The 25,580-nt window shown below is 46.5% G+C and overlaps 1 protein-coding gene across 1 annotated transcript in view; it reads right to left on the bottom strand.

Moving 5' to 3' along the window:
* LOC144818685 (dynein axonemal heavy chain 6-like) overlaps nucleotides 1-25,580 on the bottom strand; it is a 1,395,111-nt gene that overhangs the window by 1,278,403 nt on the left and 91,128 nt on the right. The window contains exon 6 of the mRNA XM_078676337.1: nucleotides 2,965-3,119. Within this exon, the coding sequence (XP_078532463.1) occupies nucleotides 2,965-3,119 (155 nt within the window). The remainder of the gene's footprint in view (nucleotides 1-2,964; nucleotides 3,120-25,580) is intronic.

The raw sequence follows: 25,580 nt of genomic DNA, 5'->3' as shown, positions 1-25,580 counted from the left end.
CTTCCCAGTTGCAGTCTTGATGCCCAGAGCGAAGTTCAGTGAAGTCCAGAGTGCCCAGATGGTCGAAGATGAAGTCGTGTTTTGAAATGAATCTTGTCCCATGACGAATCTAGAAACCCACCCTCATGTAAGCTTTTAAGAACCCTAAGGAAAGGGTTGAGACGATTCAGGGTTCCCTCCCAGAGGAGGGGTCGGACAGTGGGGAGGATATTAGCATGTCCTTTGTCCAGTTTCGCACTAGAGCGGGAGCCAACGCCTCCCTGAGCTGGTTTAAACTGGACCACGCAAGGAGGGCACCAAGTGTGGCCTCCAAGCAGACTGAGTTGCGCTGGCAAGTGCTCCCACCAGCCCCAATACACTCAACCCCATGTGGGAGGTGATCACACCTCCCTGTGACAGGATACCTTTTGTTCTGCCTTACTCTGCTCGAGCGTGGCTCAGCAGCAGAAGGGCAAAATCGTGTCTCTGGTCGGCAGCAGCCATTTTGTGCTGTTCGGGTTTAGGAGACTGTTATCGGGAGCACTGAGGGCCTCCCGGAGGAGCTTTAAAGTGCATGGAATCATACCTCCCACACCGTGTAGTGTGGGGGTATGATTCCAACATGTTTGATACCAAACATGACAAGGTTCATTACAGCCAGTTTAAAGATGGCCATCGCGTTATGACACATGGCCACTCTACGTACTGTAATGGCTGATGCACTTACAACCCGGAAAAATTGACTCCGAAGGTTGGAGGGTTGTCATGCAGGGGCACCCTCACACTTACAACCAAGCATCTTGCCTTCGGGATTGAACGCCCTGCTTTAGAGGTGACTTATAGGTTTTAAGTGCAGTGACCTTAGATATAGGGAACCTAGATCTTTGCTAGCCCCAGCTTACACAGACTGCAATGACAGGCCTGTAGTTACAGTTTGAGTGGTCTCCCGACTCGTCTTTAATCTACCCAAATTCCACCACGTCACTCCCCTTCTTAAATCTTTACACTGGCTCCCTGTACAACAACGCGCACTGTTTAAGTTGGGCTGCATCATGTTCAAGGTTCGATCTGGGCTGGCCCCGGCCTTCATCAGCTCAGCCATCCATGATTACACCCCATCCAGAGAACTGCGCTCCTCCACCCACCAACTTCTTGTGATCCCCCGTTATAAACGTAAAAAATGGGGTGGTTCCAAGTTCTCGACCTTAGGTCCTGCCTTCTGGAACTCTCTTCCGATCCACTTGCGATCCTGCCCCCAGTATTCCCATTTTCGCAAAGCCCTTAAAACCCTCCTATTCACTCAGGCCTTCCCATTTTAACCATCCCACTTCCCCCGCGTCATTTTGTCCTCTGGGTCTGTAGCATTGCTTAGCGCCATGAAACCGTTTGGTGTACGCGCGCTGTACAAATACTTTTAAATTCAAATTTAAATTCAAATAAGAGGCATAATACATGTTTTAGCCCATCGGGGACCCCTGGTGTACCTATGCTCAGTACCATATACTAGGGACTGTTAAGGCCACACCAGTGTTCACTATACTGGGAGTAACATCCCTGACACCTTTCCTGCTCCGGAACCAACTCTATTGCACCTTTCTGTCGCAAAGATAGAACCTACTGCTACAGAGGCAACAGATGGTCCTCCAAACACCAACCCTGACAAGGGGAGAAAGGAGGGGGAAACTCCAGAAAATTAAGGGCATAACCATTTTCTACAAGATTCAAAACACAAAGATCTCAGATTTCCCAGTTTTCTACAACTTGTGGGAAACTTTGTTTTGGTTGTCCTTGCACTTCCCAACTTCTCTGGGAAGGCTTCTAGCCATCTCTCTCCAGTAGGGGCTCCTACAGGATGTAATCATCAGTGGTCAGCTGGATCCTCGTGGATCCTCGTGGATTCAGAATTTCTTCTGCTTTTTGTGCCCCTTAAGATGGCAAACAGCGCACAGCAACTTGAGCAGTTCCAATCTCTCTGTGTCAGCAAGAGTCAGGAGACAGTTCCTTTCAGGCAGGGTCTTTCTTCAGATTTTCTTCTCCTAGGTCCAGGAGTGTTCTGAGGAGGTGGTGGTGAGTTGACAATCTTGCACAATGCAATAGCCAGTGACTGGAAAATCTACTACACCCAACTCCATTTATTTTCTCACCCTATGCACCCTATGCCCCTCCCCTTTTGTAGCACATATCCTCATTAACTATAAACATTTCCAAAGTTCTCATTTCAAAATGGTTAACTCCATGTTTTACCCAGATGGGCCCTGGGTCTTCTTTACCCAGTACCCTATTCAGATGAGGTGTCGTTCCGCTGTCACGATCAAATACTGATTTGCTATACTACCGGGGCTGAATGTCTTGAAGGGACATGGGAATGAATGGGAGCAGATGCTACCATCCACATTTGGCATCTACAAGTCCAAAGAGGCAATGTGAAGACTGTCCTTTGTTCTGCCTACTGTTACTGTACACCTCTCAGATGGCTAATCCCTAGTATAAAGCCAGTTGCTGACAAGACATTTGCCTTCCTTGGCCAAAAGGTAAGCCTTTGTCACTTGGGAGCAGGGCCATTAACTCCAGCCAGGAATGTGTATAGAGCCTCTGGAGGTACGCTGAGTGGCAACAATGGTTCACAAAGTACACTTCTTTGCTACAAATCCACTAAAGTTATTCAAAATCCATGCACAATACATGTTGTAGGTGGGAAGCACAGGCACTACACTACTGTTTAGGAGAGTCCTAAAGCCAAGAAAAATGGGGGCATAACAACAAAAAATGTATTTCTTGCATGTTAACCAGCGCATTCATAATCAAGCATATGAGTTCATAGTATTAAACGACAATGGGAAGTTTGTAGCATGTGGTACTCAATTTGGCATGCAATCCTTTAAAGTATATATCATGCACAATTAGGCACAAATTCGCAACATTGCACAAAGAACAAATCTGTACTTCTGAGGTTAACTTGCTTGTGCCAACAAGAGAATAGTTTACCTCGACACATGATCTACTGCATCCAAGAAAAACACCAGCTTTGTCTCTTTCGAATACGTCATGTTGTAATCATCCAGGTAGTCTTGTAATATAGTTTTAATCTTTTCCATATCAGTCAAGTCCTCATATATTCTTTCACTCTTTGGTGTTCCAAGCTATGAAAAGCCATTTACATTTATTTTAAAAAAATGTATTAAGCTTAGTTCAAGCACAGACATAGAAATATAATTTGTGCAAAATGTGACACAAAACGTAACAATTTTTCCATTAATGTATACAGCTCTGAAATGCTATTCTTAATTTACATACATGATTTGGTTAATTACACTGAAATCTGTACAGTGTCTGTTTAAGCTAGATAATGAAGATTACATTTGTATAATATGGCCACCCTACAGAAGATAATTTTGCCAGATACATTCAATTAAAATACCTATTTCAGAATGTTAATGTCTCAGTGTGATATATCATTCTTGACACTCCTTATTTCTTGAATGGAGATTCGTCAGACTCCAACAATATACCCCACTTTCAAGGCAACAGATTCAGCCCAGTATTTTTCACTCCATAAACCACTAAAAATTTATACATGAAGCATTTTGTACTAGAAAGTCAATAACCTATTTTTACCAGAAGAGAGTTCCACAGCTTAGCAGTTAGAACAGAGAAGAAGGTCACCCCAATATCAGATTTGTTGTCAGAAAATACTGGGGCCAAGATGGACTGACGTAGTGTGATAGGGACATATGATGGGTATGTGCCACAGATGTTTGAAGGAAGGTGTAGAGTTCTTTTTTTTTGGGGCAGTGCCTATGTTTCTGATGTATTTTCATTTAGGTATTTGTTCACATCCAATAATCTAAGAGGGAGCTTGCAGGAGCACCAGAGTGGGGGCAGACTTCAAGCCGCAGCATCCCAAGCAGCAGGGAGCCGCCGATGCCAGCACTCTAGTTCTAGTTCAGTTTATTTGCATAGTTAATAAAATCTGTTGCAATACAATAAAACATCAAGTTAAGACAATTCTACATATGATATTAAAAAAACATTTCATAGTTTATATATTTTTAAGAATCAATATAGCGACTGAAAATAAGTTCTCCTGACCAAGCTGTTTTTGGTTCAGTGCATGTTGTATGGGATCTAAGTACTTAGTTCCAGTCTACTACTTCCCATCATCCTAATGACAGGCTTCAAAAAAAGTGCTTCTAAGTGCAAAAAGTGCTTAACTTTGATAAAGTGCATTATTTATTTGTTGTAAGTGAATAGTACCAGGACCGATCTGATAAGTGGATACTGCCCTCTTTGAATACCCGTGATAAAGTTGCAGTTGTTCCCGTTGACTGTCCTAAAAACCAGTTTATGTCTTTTGTGCTGGCATTTTCTTTTCCACTAACCTCAGGAACTTCACTAGACAGCAATTCAACTGTGAGTCATTAGGTGCAAAACAGGCCAGTACTGCTTGTCTCCTAGTGCGTATTCTTTGCTGGATGAAATGGCATTTCAGCAGTTGTTTTACTTCTTCCAGCACTTTATTACATGTACAAAGCAGGTCTAGCAGATCTTCTAGCACTGAGCAGCATAAGCAGCAGATAGGGCCCACTTTTTCCTTTAGTCAGTGCGGAAAATGCTGTATGCAGGTTAACAAACTAAGTCTGTGCTTCAAGAACTTGATTTTAGTGGCTTTGGCATAACCCAGATCAAAATAATTCTGAGCAGCTGGAGCTGTATAGGTGTTCAGGGTCATCCATCCGTGTGCCCTTTTCGAGAGAGATGCCTTGTCCTTGACCCACGTAAGATATTTAATAGTCTTCAAGACCAAATTTTGAAATGTAATGTTGTTTATAGGAGTGTCCCAGAGCTGGTTTAGCCCCATATTAGTCAGGCTACTTTTGAGGTATTCAGCAGCGGGTGAGGCAGCTTGTTGTTGTAGCTCCTTCTACAGATATTCATTAAGAGTTCCTTGCTCGGATTTACGCACTTTGTTCCAGGTAATAATGTGCACCCCCTGTCTTGCCAAAGTTTCTATGCAGCAAATTCTAGCCTGATTTGCGCTGGTGAGGTATATTTGGGCAGACCAAGAATAACGCTATATGAGGCTATAACTGTGCTATCAAGTACTTTTGCATTATGTCCTCTCTGTGCCTTGCTGCCATAGACAATTGTTGGCAGAAGCTTGGCACGTACCAATTGTCCCAAGGGCAGAATCGATGGGCCATTTAGTTTGCTATTTAGTGCTTTAAATAGATCACCAAAGCAAGGCCTTTACGTCTGATGGTTTCTGTGCAGTGAAGTTGCCACCTTTATCTCTCTTCACGCCAAGATATTTGTATTCCGATGTGTCCTTAATGTGGGTCCTGCCCCAGAACCAAACTGCATGTTTTGTCCTATTTTTGCTGACAATCAAGGTTCCTATTTTCTCGAGGTAAATGATTAATCCTTTTACTTTAGAGGAGTCCTGTGTGAAGTCTAAAAGGTGTTGAAAGCCGACTTGTGTATGGCTCATCAGGACTATGTCATCCGCGTAAAGGAGGCACAGTAGTGTTAAGCCTCCTAATCTTGGGGTGTGTGAATTACAGGTGTTTAGTATCGGGACGAGGCCTGCTAAAAACAAGTTGAACAGTGTGGGTGGTAAGACACATCCCTGTTTAAGCCCTTTTTCAGTTGGTATGCGTCCTTGACAGGACAGACTCATCACCCCGCTTTATCTGAACCCATGTGTCAGTTTGCAGATTGATTATCAGGTTTAGCAGAGGCTGTGGAATCCCCCAACTTCTCAGTTTAGCCCATAAGATGTTACAATTTACGTGATCAAAGGCGGCCTTGTAATCTATAAAACATAGATGTAGTGGCATTTTTGTTGCTTACGCCATTGCCATGCTTAGAATATTTGTAGTTGTTCCAACTGTTTTAGCGAAGCCAGTCTGATTGGGTGGAATTACAGATTTCTCTTTGGCCCAAGCCTAGAGCTCCTCGAGCAGCATTCCTGCAAAAAAAAGTTGCCTTCTCCATAAGAGTCACTAGCCGGTAGTTTTGTGGTAAAGACTTTTCACCAGAATCTAGTGTTATTAATATTTTTGGTGTCGGCGTGTCATTTTGCCCAAGGATTATCCTCCGCAGATCTGTTGGCTTCCCGTTTGTCTTTTCTTAACAGCACCTTTTGCTTTCATAGCAGTTATAGTTGCATTTTGTCGGTTGGATTATATCGAAGATGTCTCAGCGTACGATAAATTGAATTTTTAATGAGCTTAATTTTCTTTTTGGCAGTTTGTGACATATGCTTCATACTGCTGTGTCTCTTTTGGACCATTGGTTTGATCGAAGTAGCATATGCTGCCATTAATGTTATAAAATTCTCCCATTTCCCAACTTCACTTGATCTGACCCCTGACTCGAAAAGCTGTCTTGCGTTTTCCAGCATGCTACTATCTGCTGCTTGCACAAACTTGATTCTTTTAAAGTTGATAGTAAAAGCTGATCCTTGCGGGGCCAAAGACTGCTCAAACATAGGCATGTTTGTTCTAAGCATGATTTCTTGAGGCCGATGGTCACTATCAGCTTTATCGCCCAGCCGGAATGAGGAAATTTGGTGCAATAGGGCTACGGAGATAAGGGTGTAATCTAGTATTCTATTAACTTTTGTCGAGCAGTGTGTTATAGTCGGGGGGTTTGGCCAGCAAATCTTCCATTGATTGCTCTGAGGTTAAGATGTTCCAGTTCCTCCAATGCCCACTTTCTGGTTTTGGTTTGTTTGCCCGGTGGCGGTTTCCCTTGCAGTGGAATGTTCCAAATTGAATTTTGAAGTGACACTTCTTCATCTGTTGAGGCACCCATTAGATTGAGGTTTAGGTCCCCGGTGAGAATAAGGTCTGTTGTGGGCCCTTCGCCTATGCATGCTTTAAAAAATTCACACAGTGCCTTTGCTGCCTTCATTTTCCGTTTCATGTGGACATAAGCATTAATTATCGTAATGTTGATACCTCTTTTATCTGATTTTGAAGATGGAGTGAGGAGATTTACTGCAATTGTTGCTGAAGGTGTTAGGCCAATTTCACGGGCTGTAGATATACTTGTATTTGAAACATACATTACTAGACCTCCTTGAAGGTGACCGTATTTTGCCCCCCTGAATCCTCCGGTGAAGAAACGCAAAAATCCCTTAAGGTGCGGAGGATCGGTTTGCCAAATTTCTTGCAATCCTATGATATCAAATGACCTTATGTAGGTAACAAAATCTAGGTCTGCAATTTTACTGGCTAGGCTGTTTACATTCTATGAGCCTATTCGTAAGAGCCCATTTATGCTTTGTCTTCACGGTGGACTGATTTGTTGTCAATTTTTTGGGTAGTTTATTGTCCTAGAAATTCGTCTTAGATCTGCTTGCCAGTTTGGTGGTATTGTAGAATCCCGTTTGAGAGTGCCCCACAGCTCCTCTAAGCACCGATGTTTCAGGTCTTTTTAAATTTGCTTGAACCACCACAGTGTTTTCTGGGGTTAGCAAATCAGAGTATCCTGGCACGGTGTATGGAGTGATGGTTATCCCCCAGTATGGCTCTCTAGAAGTATTTTTTGTGCAATTGATGACGATGCCCATGTTGTTTTTGTTTTTTCTCCTTCCACAGAGTCCTTGCATAATTGAATAAATTCTATTGAGACCAAGTCCAATGTCATCACCTCTGTCGTGGGTTGGTATATGAGAAAGCAGGCGCAGTATGTTCCCTCGATTCATGATGTCATGTCTACCTTTAGAAATATACTCTGGTTTGAACCATAGGGCACTTATTGCTCTCCCTGTCGTCTCAGATGGGGTGGTTTTGTGATTTTTTAGGGGCTGAATTGATACCAGCACTCAGCGCCCTATGGTGCACTTTAAATCCAGCCCAAGGGTCCTGCAGCGAGGGAAGCTTCCACGATAACCGGAGTGGGGGCAGACTTCAAGCCCCCGCATCCCAACCGGCAGGGAGCCGATGACGCCTGCACTTAAATTCAGCCTGGGAGGCCAGCCTGCGGGCGAGTGTGAGTCGCGCACAGGATTGGCCTGGGCCCGTCTGCGCCTGTCAGAACCCTGAGAAGGCCAGGCTGACGCCCTCTCCGACATGTGGTATTTTGTTCACATTTGCTCTGGCACTTGCCCTTTCAGCTCGGAATTACAATTATATAATGATATCTGATACAATTTCACTCCTAATGGAGTCCCGCACATTTTAATTTTAATTCTTATGATCACTTTATACTTCATCCCAGAGTAGTTAATCCTAGTCATCGGCACGCTGCTAATTGCATCCCCTTTTATAAATAGATGCTGCAATGACAATCTGAATATTTTCAACTTCATCTGTGCCCATTTAGTAATGGCACCCATCGCCGCGTGGGTGATTAAGTCAAGAACTTCTCATGGACTTGCCTATCAAAAGATGGCGCCCATTTCCATTATATAATAAATTGTTATATAAACTTTGCTCCTTATGTAGTCCTGCACATCTCAATTTGATGTAGTTATGTTAATGTTAATGTTAATGTTATTTGGTATTTGTTGAGCGCTCGTACGCCCGGAGGCTTCATGGCGCTATAGTAAGGAACAGGCGTAGCCATCGGAGGATGGAGATAAGGCAGCTTAGTGATGCGCCTGACAGAAGAGCCAGGTCTTCAGAGAATGTCTGAAGCTGAGGATGTTATCACTAAGTTTCAGGTGAAGAGGAAAAGAGTTCCAGAGGACAGCGGCAAGGTGGTCGAAGCAGCTGCCTCCGAGACGCTTTTTCTTGTACGGAGGGATAGTCAGAAGGGCTTTGTGAGCAGACCGGAGGTTACGAGGGGGGCTGTATTTTTTAAATAGGTCTCTAATGAAAATGGGACCAAAGTCGTGTAAAGATTTAAAAAGGATACACCCAGCTTTGAAGGCCACGCGTTGCTCGACCGGGAGCCAATGCATCTGTTTCAAGCCAGGTCTGACTGATTGCCTTCTAGGAATGTTCAAGAGGAGTCTGGCTGCCTGGTTTTGAACCAGCTGGAGGCGTTTAAGCTCTCCAGTTTGGAGCCCAAGGTATAGACTGTTGGAAAAGTCCAATCTGGACAAAACCAGGGAAATGACAATCTGAGTGAGGGCAGTTTGGGAGAAGAAGCGGGCAATTTTTTTTATTTTCTTTAACTGAAAAAAACTGGAGGAAACAACAGCTCCAACTTGTTTTTTCAGAGAGAGGTCCTCACTAATGAAAATGCCGAGGCTCTTGACCGAGGATGATTTGGATGGGGGGGTGCCCATGCATGAAGGCCAGAAACTGGGGTTCCAGCTGAGGGTGCTCTGTCCTGGCAAGACCAGTTCGGTCTTGCCTGGGTTAAGTTTCAGATGATTGCAGCTCATCCAACTCAGAATGTGGGACATGGTGTTTTGGAGTTCTACCACAGAGTCCTTGGTGTTTAAAGGAAAGATGAGCTGCAAATCATCGGCGTAATTGAAAATGGTGACCTTAGCGTGCCTGAGGGAGTACAGAAGTGGGCGCAGATACAGATTAAAAAGCAGGGGAGACAGCGAAGAGCCTTGGGGTACTCCACAGATGGTAGATATGGTAGGGGCCGTGAAGGGGCCTAGTCTGACCGATTGAGTTCGGTCAGTGATAAATGAACGGATCCAGCTCAGTGCAGGGCCCCTGAGACCTGCCTGTTCGACACGGTCGACCAAGATGGTATAGTCGACCGTGTCGAAGGCAGCAGAGAGGTCTAAAAGCACCAGAGCCTGATGGATCCCTTCATCCGCATTCCGCCTCAGGGTGTTCTGCACCGAGAGGATGACCGCCTCCGTAGAATGGCAAGGACGGAAACCGGCCTGATTAGGTGCAAGATATTCCGATTTTTCAAGGAATGTGGAGATGCTGTCGCATACATGAGACTCCAGAAGTTTGGCGCAGTATGGCAGCAGAGATATGGGCCTGTAATTGAGTGGGTCTAGTGGATTGGCTCCTGCCTTTTTTATGAGTGGAATAAGGAGGGCTTTTTTAAAGTTGTTTGGAACTTTACCCTGAGCAAGTGAACCATTCAGCATGGGAAGTAGACCCCCAGGGATGCTGGTACCTACTTCTTTCAGGATGTAAGGGGGGCAGATGTCATCAGGGGAGCCGGATTTGATCTTAGAGAGAAGTTTAGATAAGTTGGTGTTTTCGATGGGGGGGTAGGAGTCCAGGGTGACAGGGTTATAAAAGATGTCTGAAAATAAAAAGGGAGGCTGAGTAGTGGGAATGTTTTGTTTAATGGCACAGATTTTGTCAAAGAAAAAAGAGTTTAAAGAATTGCAAAGTTCCTGAGTGGGTACTGTCGGGAGGGAGGTTCTGTCACTGGTGCTAAGATCTTCCACAATGTTGAACAGTTCTTTAGATTGGTTCTGAGCTTTAAGAATTTTTTCCGAGAAATAGTCAGTTTTGTGTTTTAAAATCAGCTTTTGATAGTTTTTGCGAGCCTTGCAGTAATTAGCCCTGTCCTGTTCTGAATAGGCTATGCGCCATTTTCGCTCCAATTGACGGACTTCAAGTTTGTGAGTTTTCAGAAGGGGTGTAAACCACCTATGGGCGTCATTGGGGCGGGAGCGAGGAAAGCAGGTACAGGGGGCGTGAGCGTCCGCAGCCTGGAGAAGCCACCCTGAGAAAGCCTCTTCCATCTTTTCAATGTCCTGATCAAACGGAGGAAGGGAGGAAGTAAGTGAGCCAATAAGAGCGGGGACATCAACGTTCTTCCACCTTCTGGTTTTTCCTCCTGGCATGGGCAGGGGATTTTTATTTCTCACGATGGTCATAGTAAAGTTGATCAGATAATGATCCGACCAAACACAGGGCATGATGGACTTAATAGCCAAAGGAATGTTTTGAGACCAGATTTGGTCTAGGCTATGCCCTTTTTCATGAGTGGGAAGGTGAACATGTTGGGAAAGATTCATATCGAGGAGGGTTTCTTTCAACGTAGCAGCCTGAGAGTCAGAGTCGGCAGAGTCCAGCCACAGATTAAAATCTCCTAGCAACACAATTTTGTTATAAGCAATTATCAGAGGAGCAATTTGTTCTGCTAGGGAAGCCGAAAAAGAGGGCATTTTTTGAGGGGGGCGATATATAAGGATAAGAAGTAATGATCCAGTATTAGTGTCCTTTTTAAAAATCAGGTTGTCTGTTCCTGATAAGTCGAGGGATGGTAAAGAGGAGACTTTATGGGTGCTGCGAATGATCACAGCAACCCCCCCACCTCTTTTACCGGCAGGTCTGTCGACATGTAGAATGTAGTAGTTAGAGGGCACTGCCGCTAGAATATCGGGTAGGGAGTCCTCAGTAAGCCAAGTTTCAGAAAGAAACAAAAAATCTGGTTGTTCGGCCTGGAGCAAGAGAAAAATATCCAAATGGTGTTTCACCATGGATCTAGTGTTAAGATATAAGCATTTGAAAATGACCTCAGAGTCTTCGGGAGTGGAATGAGGTGCATAGGACCTAGGCTTAGTTGTCTTAGTTATGATTATACTTTACCCTGATGTGGTTAATCCTGGAGATGGGCATGTTACCAATAGCATTCACCGTCATACATCAATACTGTAATTATCAACGGAACACAATTTATATATTACCATTAAGAAATGGAGCCCGTCGCCGAGTGGTGACACAGTGAAGCACAAACCATAGATTTACCTATTTAAAGATTGCGCCCGTTCCGAACGCCGCTAGATCGCAATGACGTTTGGAGCGAGGGATTGTCCCGGGACAGCTGCTCCGCTCTAAATATAGTAAGTTTATGTCCCCTTGCCTTGGTGTTTTACACTGTATTATACCCCCTTGCACACAGGTTACTGTTCCTTTTTCTTATCTTGCACTTAAAACCCTAATGACTACTCTTCCAACTAGAGTATTGCGGACCTGTTTTTGTACCTTTAGCCCGGTGATCCTTTCGATATAGGGAACAGATGAACTTGGTGTTTTTAGCACCGCTACAAATTGCTTTTGTATTTTAAATGACGCTTTGGATTATCACTATGCTAGTCATTAAGGAAAACCTTTCCTTATCGAGTCACTACCGATTTAACTCTAATTGTACCGAGGGCACTTTCACACTACTTCCTACTCTTTAATACTTGTCAGCCTTGTTTGGGATTAAAATAGGATTTTTTCATAATACTTACTAAACCATCAAGTGACCAAGTCCGAATACATATCTATAAAGTATACTCCATATACCCTGTAATGACTACTAGAGAAGCTGTTCTCTCTTTTTCTCCATTTGTACTACCTATTGTTCACATTCTCCCACTTTGACTATAATGCTAAATCAGGAGCTGTACGTCTCCTTTCATATGTTTATAGCCCCTTCCCCTTGTTTCCTTTCTTTACAGATTTCAGCTTGTATTATATTTGCTTGAAGCCTGATGTATTCTATTATATATCAAACTTAAGCAAACTGTTCTTTGCTGCTCTGATTATTCAATAAGGTATAACTGAAATGTATTATTACGTAACACTACCTTCTGTTTATTCATCAAGCATGCTGTTAAATATCCAAGTGCATGACTATAAGTTTAAGCCTTACATATGGCTCTAACAAATCTTTTAAATACACAGGTGTTAGAAATGGGGGTCTCTAGTTGGCAGTGGCTGGCCACTGTCCAAGTAGGGACCCTTCCTCCTAAGTCAGAGTAAGGGGGCTACACCCTTTGATAACCCCTGCTCAATCCTGTGGTAACGTAGCACGAGCAGCTAGGCTTATCTCAGAGGCAGTGTGTAAAGCATTTATGATCATACACAGTAACACAGTGAAGGACACTACAAAGGGACACCACACAAGTAGTTATAAAAAATAAGTATCTTTATATATAGACTTAACACCAGACCAATAACGGTAAAAAGCCACAATACTGGAAAATAGGGGTACTCTTGAAATGCTGTAAAAAAAAGTTCAAAGTGTTCAAATAGGGGTTTAGTTCGAAGCAGGGGTCTCTGCGACCCTTTTACTTACAAAGTACCTGGATTTCGTAGCAAAACAAGCAAAATGTTGCAAACGAGCTGTAGCGATGATTTTACCCACGTGAGGCCGGCGTTGCTTTAAATCCTTGCCACAAGGGAGGATGATGCGCCAATCTGCGGATGCGTGCGGGACAAAGCGACAGACTACTCCACACTAGGCCAGCGATGCGTTGAATCCTTGCTGCAAGGGAGGATGATGCGCTGGTTCGGTTGCGTGTGCGACCTTGTTGCGACGAAAGAAAATGGCGCCCCACGAGGGAGCAACGATCCAGGTGCGATGCGATGAAAATGGCAGACGCACGGCACCTGCACTGCCATGCCGTGATGCGATGCTCTCGATGCGATGATGCGGGGTTAGCGAGCACTCGACAGCCCGCAAACGTGCGATACGACGATCTCTAGGGTTAGCAAGTACTTTGTGGCCCGCAAGCGTGCGATGCGATGATCTTGGGTTTGCCAGCGCTCGGCGGAAGCAGCGCAATGATTTTTCTTTCACTCTTCAGCTGCGGCGGCTCGCAAACGGGCGTTAGCAACGATTTCAGCACTCTCTTCTCTGTAGTAGAACTAGAGGCCCTGGAACTCACAGGGGCCTCACCTGCATATAGAAATCCTCGCTTGGAGGAATCAGGAGGCTGGTGAGGGAGTCAAATGTGCCTGTGACTCCAGCAGGAGGCTAGCTCTCTTCTAGCCCTTGGGTGATTGCTTTAGCAAAATAAAAGTTCCCTCAAAGTCCTTTTCCCTCATCTTCCAAGTCCAGGGGAAACTACTGCAGGCCAATCCAAGAAACAGCACACAAGCACAAGGACAGTCCTCTCCTGCAGATTCCTTCAGTGACACGGACAGGGGTTCCTCTTGACATCCAGGAGCAATACCAAGATCAGGGGTTTGGACACAGATATTTATACCCCAAAAGTCCCCCAAAGTCTTTGTTCTAAAAAGTCCCTAGTCACTGAACCCAGTAAACACCAGTTCTGCTTAGGCCTGGAGCACTTTGTTTACCAGGCTGCATCCTTCCTTTCAGAAAGAGGGGGTCTGCCATCAGACACACAGTAGGAGGTGGAGCCAGCATTCACCTTGCCAGGCACAGCCCTATTCAGGTCAAGGAGCTACTCCTTCCCAGTACTCAATGCAGATCTCTCTATTCAGCCCAGGTCTGACTCACTCTGCCTTGCCCCTCTAAACCCAGACAGCCAGTACACATAACAGCAGAGCACACTGGAAGGCTTAGGCATGAAAATACCTACTTTCTAAAAGTGGTATTTTCAAACCCAGAATATTAAAACCAACTTTGCTAAAAGATGTATTTTATCATTCTGAGTTCAGGCATACTGAACTTGAATTTCTACCATGTTCCCTGAGTCAGTTAGGACTATAAGATGTAATAGTGAGACTGCCCATTCCATCCTTCGGAAAACAGGTAGCCTTGCAGCAGTGAAAAACGAAATGGGGTGTAATTCACTACCAGGACATGCTATACATATCAAGCCATGTCCTACCTTACACACACTGCACCCTACCATAGGGGTGACTGATTTGAGGCCAAGGGAAGGTTCAGGGGCTGGGAAGTGTTGGCACTTCACAGCCAAGATGGCAGTTCTAGACTGCACACAGACACTGCAGTGGCAGGTCTGAGGTACACTTTGTGGGTGACGCAAACCAGCGCTGCAGGCCCACCAGTAGCATTTGGGTTACCAGCCCTGGGCACACAATGGCCACACTACTAGGGACTAACAGGTAAACCAAATAAGCCAATCAGGGTCATATTTACACAAGGAGAGCATATGCACTTTAGCACTGATCAGCAGTGGTAAAGTGCCCAGAGTCATAAAGCCGACAAAAACAGGTCAGGAAACATCCAGGAGGAAGGCAAAACGTTTAGGGATGACTTTGCAAAAAGGGCCATTTCCAACAACGGGAATATATGATTCTGCATGACTATCAGATCAAACATGCATCAAGGACAGAAGATGAAGTGCATGCAGTAATCACTCGTGTAATTCTGACTGTAATTTTTAATACTCCTCTCGGCAGCACCAAAGAATGTAGTTCTATAAATTTCCTTCCTTTGTCTTCTTCGCATCATCAAGCTTGTCACTAAGCTTCTGTGCACCTTATCACCAAACCATTTTTTAATGTCCTTGAGAAATCTTAATAGTTGTTTCCTTTTTTTAACACTCCTATTAAAAGTCTTATCGAAGGCACTAAAGAATGTCACACACTGCGCACTCTGTGGTGCCTCACAACTGGTTCTTGGTATTCCATTGAATTCATACTGTTACATTACATCTCTTGCAACCTTGAGAAAGCCCTGGTCTATTTGACCAAGTAGGGCGAAACACGTGTCGGCTGTTGCACCTTCATAGTACAAAACAATATAAAATCAAGGATGTAAACAATAAAGAATCTTTCCAAGATAACACAAGAAAATTGCCTCTTTTCTAAAAAAAACACTAGAATCTAAAAGGGTATTCCTGAGACCTTTAAATGCACAAGTTACTTACCTTCTGTAACGATATATCTGTAAGAAACAGTAGTTAGTGTTAGATTCCTTAGAATATCCCCAGGCGTCAGACTGGATCCAGAAAGTTTTGCGTAGCAGTACCCCTGCGCGTCGGTAGGCGTCGTCTGTGGCTCCGTGTCCGTCATCGGCGTCGTGGTCGCCGGAATGATGTCGTTGGAGTACTTAGACGCCGCCCTCGCTCGCTGATGTCAGTTCTTGTACATAGCTTTCTGCGCCAGTAACACAGAGCCATGCCGGAGACCAACACTGGTGCCATGAAACTAGGTCCCTCAAAGGGAAATACCTTAACCCTAGATGTCGGTTCGCAGAACGGGGAGGATGGGTGGGGCGGTAAGGAATCTAACACTAACTACTGTTTCTAACAGATATATCGTTACCGAAGGTAAGTAACTTCTGCATCTGAAAGAAACAGGTTAGTGTTAGATTCCTTACCTTAGAATAGATACCCCAGCAATACCAACCCCGGTGGTGGGTCTGCGAACCAAGATCACACCAGAAAGTCCTGAAGTACAGAACGGCCGAAAAAGCCATCTCTCCGGACTTGGCTGTCCAGGCAGTAGTGTCTTGCGAACGTGTGCAGCGAGGCCCACGTAGCTGCCTGACAGATGTCCTGTAAGGGGACTCCCCGTCCCAGGGCCGTAGTAGTCGCCGTGGCCCGAGTGGAATTTGCTCTCAGCCCTACAGGAGGCTCCTTTTTAGCCAAAGAGTAACAGACCTTGATGCACAACACAACCCACCGAAAGATGGTCCGTTTGTGCACCGCCCATCCCTTCTTCGCGCCCACGTAACCAACAAAGAGCTGGTCGTCCACCCTGAACTGGCGTGTGCGATCTAGATAGAAAGAGAGCGCATGTTTTGGGTCCAGACGGTGGAGCCTCTCTTCCTCTTTTGAGGGATGCGGAGGCGGAAAGAAGGTGGGCAAGGTGATGGACTGCCCGATATGAAAGGCCGTAACAACCTTGGGCACGAAAGAAGGATGAGTCCTCAAGACAACCTTGTCCGGATGGACAGAAAGGAAAGGAGGCTTAGAAGAAAGAGCCTGGAGCTCACTCACTCTTCTGGCAGAGGTGATGGCAAACAGGAATGCAGTCGAAGACGAAGAGGGCAATTGTGAAGGGGATCGAAAGGAGTACACATCAAATAGGTAAGAACAAGGTTCAAGTCCCACTGAGGCATCATGAAAGGAACAGGAGGGAACATGTGGGTGATGCCCTTCAAGAATCTATTTCCAACAGGGGACTTGAAAAGAGAAGGCTGATCAGAAAGCCTCAAGAAGGCTGAAATGGCAGAGAGGTAGCCTTTGATAGTGCCCAGAGCAGAGCCCTGCTGGGCAAGAGAAAGAAGGAAGAGAAGAACCTCTGAAAGGGGGGCGGAGAGTGGATCCACAGCCTTTGCTGTGCACCATGCCACAAATTTGCTCCACCTGCAGGCGTATACCGATTTTGTGGAGGGATGCCTGGCTGCCAGAATCACATCACAGACTTCAGGAGGCAAGCCAAATGGCCTCAACTGTCGCCGCTCAATCTCCAAGCATGTAGGTGGAGACTGGACAGGTTCAGGTGGGGGACCGTCCCCTGCTGCTGCGACAGAAGGTCCTCCCGAAGAGGCAGACGAATTTGGGGACCGACTGACATGCTGAGTAGCTCGGAATACCAGTATCTTCATGCCCAGTCCGGAGCCACAAGTTGGCTTGGGCCCGGGCTCGCCTGATCTTCTTTAGCACTCTGGGCAGAAGTGGTATAGGTGGAAAGGCGTACAACAGCCCGCAACTCCACTCGGGACGAAAAGCATCTCCGAGCGAGTGCTGCCTTGAAAATTCCAACGCGCAGAACTGATGACATTGCGTGTTCTCTTCGGTGGCGAATAGATCTAACCAAGGCTCTCCCCACTGCAGAAAGAGACCTTGCACCACGTCCGAGTTCAGACGCCATTCGTGATCCATCATGCATCGACGGCTGAGTTTGTCCGCCCTGGTGTTCAGGGAACCTGCCAGGTGTTGAACCACCAGGGTGACGCCCTGGTGTTCCAGCCATTGCCAGAGGCACAGAGCCTCTTGACAAAGGGTCCACGACCCCACCCCGCCCTGTTTGTTGCAGTACCACATGGCGGTGGTGTTGTCCGTGAACACCTGCACTACACTGCCCTGGACAGAGGGGAGGAATGCTTTCAGTGCAAGTCGGATCGCCTGCAGCTCCAGAAGGTTGATATGGAGCCGGGACTCCGCCGGAGACCAGAGGCCTCTGATCTCCGCCTCTCCCATGTGGCCCTCCAGCACAGGAGGGAAGCATCCATCACTACTACGTGCTCCGGTTGGGGTAGGGAGAGGGATCTGCCGCTGACTCAATCCTGGTTCATGAGCCACCACTGCAACTGTCTCGCAGTCCACTCCGAGATCAAGACATGGTCGGACAGGTTGCCCTGATACTGGGCCTTAAACTTTAATAGATACTAATGCAACCGAACCCTAGGTCTTCATTAGTAAATTGCTTTTGCTAGACCCATGGATCATACTGCCATGTTGTAACCTACCAGTATTATTACTCTCCCTTCTGTGTAAGAAATCATCTGATGCATGTATAGGCTGCTACACCTAATGTCACTTTTTTATCTGTTAAGAGCTGTAACCGTCGCAATGTGGAGTCAACATGGTCATGTATATTAACTGCTGTGCTTAGTTCTCCCCATGGTTGGGGTGGTTGTTTACTTTTTTCTGTTAGTTTTATTTTATTTTTCCTTTTCTTTTCTTTACCTTCCTCTCCTTCCTTACCTCTCCTTTTCCCCCTATTTTCTTCTCCTTTCCCACCATTTATCCCCCTCTTTTGTTCACATGAATCCACAAATTGATAATGCTGCACACTCGTATGTATTGATCGCTCTTTTATGAAATGTGGATTCTGTTATGTTTTCACAAAATGTTCAATAAACAAATACAATTTTAAAAAAGACAACTGCAACAAAGTAGACTACAAAAAAAAGGAGAGTCCTAGAAAACTGTTACACCTGGACGGTGCGGAAAAAAGGAAACCGACGTCAGCACGCCGACAAGGTCTTCGTTTGGCTCCGTATGACTGATTGTCCATTATATGTATTAAAATGGCTGACCACACTTACAAAGCCTGGTGAATAGACACTGAGGTTTGTAGGGGTGTCCTGCTCATGCAGGAGCTCCCTCACATTTATAACCATGCACCCTGCCCTCAGGACTGAGGAGGCTGCCATACAGGAGACTTATAGGTTTTAAGTGAGGTGACCTCAGATATAAGGAATCTCACACAGGCTGCAATGGCAGGCCTGTAGTCAGTTTGAGTGGGCTGCTGTGAGGAGCACATTACATGCTGCTGCCCATGGGAGATGCCTGGTGTACCTATGCACTGGGTACCTCAGTACCATATACTAGGGACTTACAAGGGTACACCAGTAGCCAATTGTGGATGTACAAAAGTACTCACATAGACAATTTTCGGGAGAAAGCACAGTGCCTGGGGTCCTGAATAGCAGGATTCCAGTACGACTATGTCAAAAACATACTTTCATCAAGCAAAAAGTGGGGGTTACAAAAAAAACAGATCCTACTTTCCCACAATCATTATCTGAAATAAGTATTCGGAAAAATACAAAGTAGAGACCTTGACTCTACCATATGTAAACAATCTGAAAGAGAGGTGTGCATGGCATCAAGGGAACAATAGCCAATGCGCAGGCAAGGAGAGTAACCGCAAAAACCGCACATTGTGGCAGAGTTAGAATGCAAGGTGTAACCACCATTTTATTTATTTATTTATAAAGTTTTATATAGGGCGGACTAGATCCCGAAGGATATCAGAGCGCTTTACAGTTGTAGGGAAGGTAACAATCAGATCATGAGTCAAACATGGGTTGTAAAATAAACATAAGATCATTAGTTCACGCATAACAAATCAATTATAGTCCAGAGAGGACAAAGGGGGCTATATGATGTAGCGTGGTGATATAAGTGTATTAAGTGAATAATCAAACATGAATAATAGTCAACACTACAGTAAAATCTAAACATGAGCTATATGGGGCTTATACTAAGCATTGAAACAAGTGGTAAGCAGCTAATAAACATTTACAATCCTGGGTGCACGCGCGCTGGGGAAGAAAAAAACACTCCAAGTAATCATGTAAAAGGGTGAATTATACTATACAATGAACGACGCCTCTCGGGCGGAAAATAAAGTACAAGAAAGGTATATATATTGTCCCTCCTATTAAGGTAAGAACTTCTTCATGAGGAATTTCTTTGCTTCCAATTTGAAAGCGGCCTTGGAAGAGATCCTCCGAATTTCGGGTGGAAGAGAGTTCCAGATTTTAGGAGCAGAACCAGAGAAAGCTCGGTGGCAAGTTCTTTTTTTGTGGAAGGTCCGTGGTTTCAGGAGGAGGGAATTAGCACTCCTTGACGATCTACCTCCTCCAGATAGTTCTAGTTTTTGTGCGAGGTAGGTAGGGGTTTTGAAGTGGAGGGCTTTGTGTGAAAGGCAGGCAATCTTCAGATGAATTCTAGCTTTATAGGGTAGCCAATTTAGTGATTTTAGAACCGGAGAGATGTGTGTATTATGCTTGGTGCCCATGATCAATCTGGCCGCTGCATTCAGGGAGGCCTTTAGGGGGGCCAAAGCATATTTGGGGAGTCCACATAGTGTGGCACTGCCGTAGTCAAGTCTCGGTAGGACAAGCGCTTGGACCACTTGCTTGAAATCTGCTTGCGGTAGAAAAGGTTTCAGATTCCTGAGTGTTCTTAGGAGGTGGTTAGTTCCCTTGCACACATTGCTGATGTGATACTTCATATTCAGATGCTTGTCCAGAGTAATTCCTAGGGATTTAGCTGAATCGATGATGCAGGGGGAGCAGTTGAGGGCGGTTAGTTGGTTCATCCATAGGTCGATATTAGGAGTATATTTCTGAGGATAAATGAGGAGTAATTCTGTTTTAGAGGTGTTTAGCAGGAGGTGGTTCTTAGTCTACCAGTTTTGGGTAGTCAGGAGGGTAGAATTAAGTGAGGTGATGTCCTCCGGAGAGGAGATTTTCAAATAGAGTTGGGTATCGTCTGCATACATGTGGAACCTAGTGTCCAAAGAATTTAGAATGTTAGCTAAATGTTCCAGGAACAGATTGAAGATAATGTGATATAAAGAGGATCCTTGGGGAACCCCCATGATGACAGGGGATGGCTGGGAGAATGAGTGATTTGCTTTAACTCTTTGGGTTCTGTGTTGCAGGAAGGACCCACACCAATGCAGCACCTGACCTGAGAGGCCCATCCTATGTTCCAGAATGAATAGGAGGTTGTCATGATTAACAGTGTCAAATGCGGAGGAGGGGTCAAGTAGGATGAGGAGGCAGGATTCATTTCAATCAAGCATTGTTAATATATCATCAATCACGTGAGTGAGTGCCGATTCGGTGCTATGTCCACTACGAAAGCCAGATTGATGTTGGTCCAGGAGGTTGAAATTTTCAATGTGTGCACATAGTTGTGATTGGACGCATTTCTCCAGGAGTTTGGCAAGGGTAGGGATACTAGAGATAGGTCGGAAGTTGTTAAGATCTGTACTATTGGCTGTGGATTTTTTCAATATAGGCGTTACCTGTGCCTCTTTGAGGCAATCTGGGATCATACCTTGTGACAAGGAAGCATTGACTATCTTTGTCCAGAAGGGGGTGATTTCGTCCTTAACTAATTTGAAAATATTAGGTGGTAACGGGTCATTGAAGTGATTGGATGGGTTGATAGTCCGCAATACCTTTTTGATATAATTTTCGTTAAGGAAGGGGAAAGGTGTCCCAGGAAGCGTTGTTCTTGATATCCCAGATAGTTGGTGTTGTGTTGTCAGGAGCAGCCCGTAGGAGTGCGAGTTCGTTGGGTGGCAATAGTGTCTTCCTGGTTTCCAGATCAGTGATGATAAGCCTATTTTTTTCAGTAAAAAAGGGAGCCAAATCAACACAAGAGGGAGGTATGATGTCTGAAGCTGCGTGGTTAGGGGCTGCTACGATTGTTGTTTAACCAGTTCAAATAGTTTCTTGGGTTGATTCGCCGCTTGGTTAAGTTGGGGGTCTGAAATAGTCTGCCTTGGCTGTCTTGATTTGTTTGTTATATGCACTTCTTGCTCCTCTAAGGTTTTTTAGATTGTCAGCTGATGGGGTGGTTCTCCAGGACCATTCAAAAGCCCTTGGGTTACGCCGTTCAAAATTTAGGTTGCCATTGAACCATGGTTTGGAAATTTTTGCAGGAACATTTTTTTGTTGGAGTGGGGCCATCAGATCCATAATATTGGAAATGGAAGAGTTGTAGAATTCAGTGAGAGCATGTACTTCAGATAAGTCCGAATGTGGAGAGAGGGCTTGATTGCAGCGAGTAGCTAGTTCAGCTGTATTGAAATCTCTGAGATCCCTTTTCCAGATCTTCGGTTTGGTTTTTTGTGTCTTACTCCGGTGAACCTCCGAGTTGATATGGAAGGAAATGATGTGATGGTCTGACCAATCACAAGGCATAATGTAATCCAAAGAGATGGATTGGCCTTTGGAGATGATGAGATCTAAGGTTTCCCCTTTAGTGTGAGTAGGCTGGTCACAATGTTGAATCAGGTCGTGGTCGAGTAAAATGATTTTAGGCAAGAGACTGCATGATCATTAGTGTTAGACCAGTGAAGGTTAAAATCTCCTATGCAGATGTGAGACTGGGTTGAGTCTACATTGCCCGCGATGATTTCCAACAGTTATTCAATGAAGGGGAGATTATCGCCTGGGGGATGGTAGAATGAGTGTAGTTTGCAGACCAGATGATTGTGAGAGGAGAAACTGAGACAAAGGTATTCGCATGTTACCAGCGAAGATGACTCTGAAAGGGAGACTGCAAGCGTACTCTGGTGTATACAGGCTAGGCCCTCACCCAGCTTCTGTTCTCTGTCAAGACGAATTATGTCATGGGTGGGGGGTACCAGGAGGTCGAGAAAGGGAGTGGAGGAAGATTTGAGCCAAGTTTCTGTGAAGATAATGATGTCTATCTCGTCGTCGAGGTCGAAGATCTCGGAGGCATGCTTGCTAGCAGACCTACAATTACGTAATATACATTTGAGTGGAGCCGCACTATGGGGGGAGGGGTCTGTGAGATACTGACTTGCTTGAGGTTATCCTTATTTATGAATCTGCAGTTGAGGTAGGATTCTCTGTTAGGGTTAGAATGATTGGTATGGATTAAACCATTAGGGTTAGTGCTAAGGACCACATTGGACGAGTAAGATTTGACCAAATTGTCGATCTCGTTGGGTGTGAGATCGGACGAGCTTCTGGGACGATAGTTTGTGTTAGGTAGAGGAACAGATTTGGAGGTGGTAGGTGATAGGGGAAGATCACAGGGAGGTGTGTCCGTGGCCTTGGAGGGGGCTTTGGGCCTCGGACTGGCGAGGAGGGGTCTTAACAAGGGGAGATATTCAAGTGAAAGAGTTTTCAACCCGTGGAGTTCAAGGGAGTGATGGTGTAGCTGTAGGGAGATATCGTCCAAGCGTGCCAACAGGTCTGTGTGTTGGGAGAGGGGAGGAAGGTGAGTGTGGAGACCTGAAGAGGAGGATGGGTGACCAAAAGTGTTAGAGGGGTCCGAATCGATACCGGAGGAAGCACTGGGAGAGGGTGTGTCCCTGAATATGGGCGGTGTTCCGGGGAGCATGGACCAGGAAATTGATTGGGTTAGTACAGCAGCGGAGGGTAAAGGGTGCTAATGAGTATTAGCGGGGCTAGTGACAATAATGGGAGAGTCAAGATGGGGGGGGTTGGTCACTAAATGTCGAATGTAAGATTTCAATAACAAGTGCACCCTGCTAAAAATAGTGAAAAAGTCCGCAAAACAAATGAAGGATCGATCAATTAAGAATGTCCAGAGGGGGGCCTGGCTAGCTGCCGAGGAGAATGGTCGTGCTCTGAGGCGGCTCCTCAGCCCTAACGGCCAATCGACCTCCAGACCTCCGCTAGTGCTGCTGCCTGGCCCGGGGTCGATCAAGCATCCGTCTGTGCCCCCACTGCGGCCCCCGGCTGACCTCTGGAGCCTCCTGCCTAGCCGGTATCGCCGTGGACGGGTCCCGATGGCCGGAGCCTATCGGCCCAAGATGGCGGCCGCCGCTTAAACAGTACCCGAGTGCCCTACTACGGAGCTGCTCCGGCCCGCGCCCAGTCTCCGGCGCCTTCAAATATCCTGGTCGAGTGTCCCGGAGGCGATTCCCAGCAGATCCAGCCTAGTTTTTAGCCGCTGGCTCCCGCAGGTGAGGAGCGGGACGACCCGTATCGGCCTCCCCCACCCGCCCGGCACCACCGTCTAGGCGAGTCCCCGGCTTGGGCCTAGCGCCGGCGACAAACACAGACTCCCTTAGCCGATTTCCCTGGACTTGCCCCAATTTGAGGCTCCCGGTCTCGCTCCACGGCTGACGGCCTACCTCTGGCCCGGACCCGGTGGGGCTCGACGGAGAGGGGTTGCTGTATCGAGGGGGCCCGCCGAGACATCGTGGGGGGACTTCCTGAGGCCTGGTAAGACGCTCCCCTTCCTCTCCACCCCCTCGACTCCTACATACCTCGGCTGGACAGACTACCGGAGGCTCCGTGGCGGCCCCCCGTGATTGGCCTGACTGGACGCCTCCTGCCGGCCTACACTCAGCCTGCCGACTCCGCGGCGGGGGGTCCTCCTGATTCACTACTCCTCACCGACTCCTTGCTCCACGTGGCCACCGCCAGTCAGTACTTGGAAGTTGCGACCCCCTCCTCAACCACGGCTTTGCGGACGCGGACCACGCTCATTCGCCTCCCCCAAGTTTCTCAGTGAGGGGCTCTTCCTCCCCCCCCCTCTCTTCTATTTCCATCCGGATTGCCTCCGTACTTCCCTCACCAGTTCCTCAAGCGGGGACCGACACGACGATGGCCTCCAACAAAGGTACCCGACCCGCCAACCAAAGGCAAATCAATAAACTGTCGTGGGGCTCCAGGGGGGACCCCAAAGAGGTGACTCCAGATGCCACCCTCAAGCCGCTAACCCCCCCTCCGCAGGGAAAGTCCTCCCCCACATTGGACGATGTTATGGAGGCAATCGCGGGGGTCCGCTCTTCACTCGAGACCCGGATTGATTCAGTGAATGTGGAGGTGACGCTGCTACATGCCGACCTTCGGAAAATGGACTCCAAGGTGAAAGACATTGAGGTTAAGACTCTTGCTCTTGTCGATGACACCGCCACACTACAGCAACAGGTGGCCCATCTGCAGAAACATCAACGCCAGTTGGAAGTGCTCCTGGATGACTATGAGGGACGCGCCCGACGCAATAACCTCCGCATCCTTGGTGTTCCCGAGCGCCTTGAGGAGCCGGCCACGGACCTCTTTGTGGAGAAATTGGTCCTCCAACACCTCCAAACGAAGAACCTTTCCAACTATTTCTCCATAGAACGGGCCCACAGAGTTCCTGGAGGCCAGCCGAAGCCGGGCGCTCCTCCCCGCCCCATCGTGGCCCGTGTCTTCAACTTCCGTGACCGGGATGTCATCCTTCAAACAGCGCGTGCGGGACCACCTTTGCGAATTGACAATGCACACATCATGATCTTTCCAGATTTCACCGTGAAGGTGCAGGCCCGTCGACGCAGCTTCCTAGAGGTGAAGAAGGAACTCCGGGCACAATCCATCAAGTATGCTATGTTGTTCCCCGTGAAACTCCGCGTTGCGGGGGAGGGTAAGACCTGGTTTTTCAAATCTCCTGCTGATGTTTGGGACTGGCTCGAGGGATGGCGACAATCGAACTCCACTCATCCCCGACACAGGGGGTCCACTGATCGCTCCACCGAGGAGGCGCCGCCGGAAAGTCAAGACCTGTTCGCGGACAATGTGCAGGAAGAGTAACGCCGATCAACCCAAGTTGAATTGAACAGTTCAGCCGCTCCTCTGCGCGCTGCTATGCTTTCCACTTTGGCGGACCGACTCCGCTATCAGACAGACGGCATATCTTAGACCATCTTCCTCAGAGACTCATTGACTTGAAGCACAATTTACTTCATACCTCATCCAAGTTTTGACTTCTATGTATCCTTTATGGTTTTTCCTCCCCTGGGTCCACATACCCGTTGTTGTTG

The sequence above is a fragment of the Lissotriton helveticus genome, chromosome 2_1, assembly GCF_964261635.1.
Source record: "Lissotriton helveticus chromosome 2_1, aLisHel1.1, whole genome shotgun sequence".
NCBI classification, from domain to species: Eukaryota; Metazoa; Chordata; class Amphibia; order Caudata; family Salamandridae; genus Lissotriton; species Lissotriton helveticus.
Note: the sequence above shows the minus strand (reverse complement) of the source record. Positions and strands in the feature narration are given on the sequence as shown.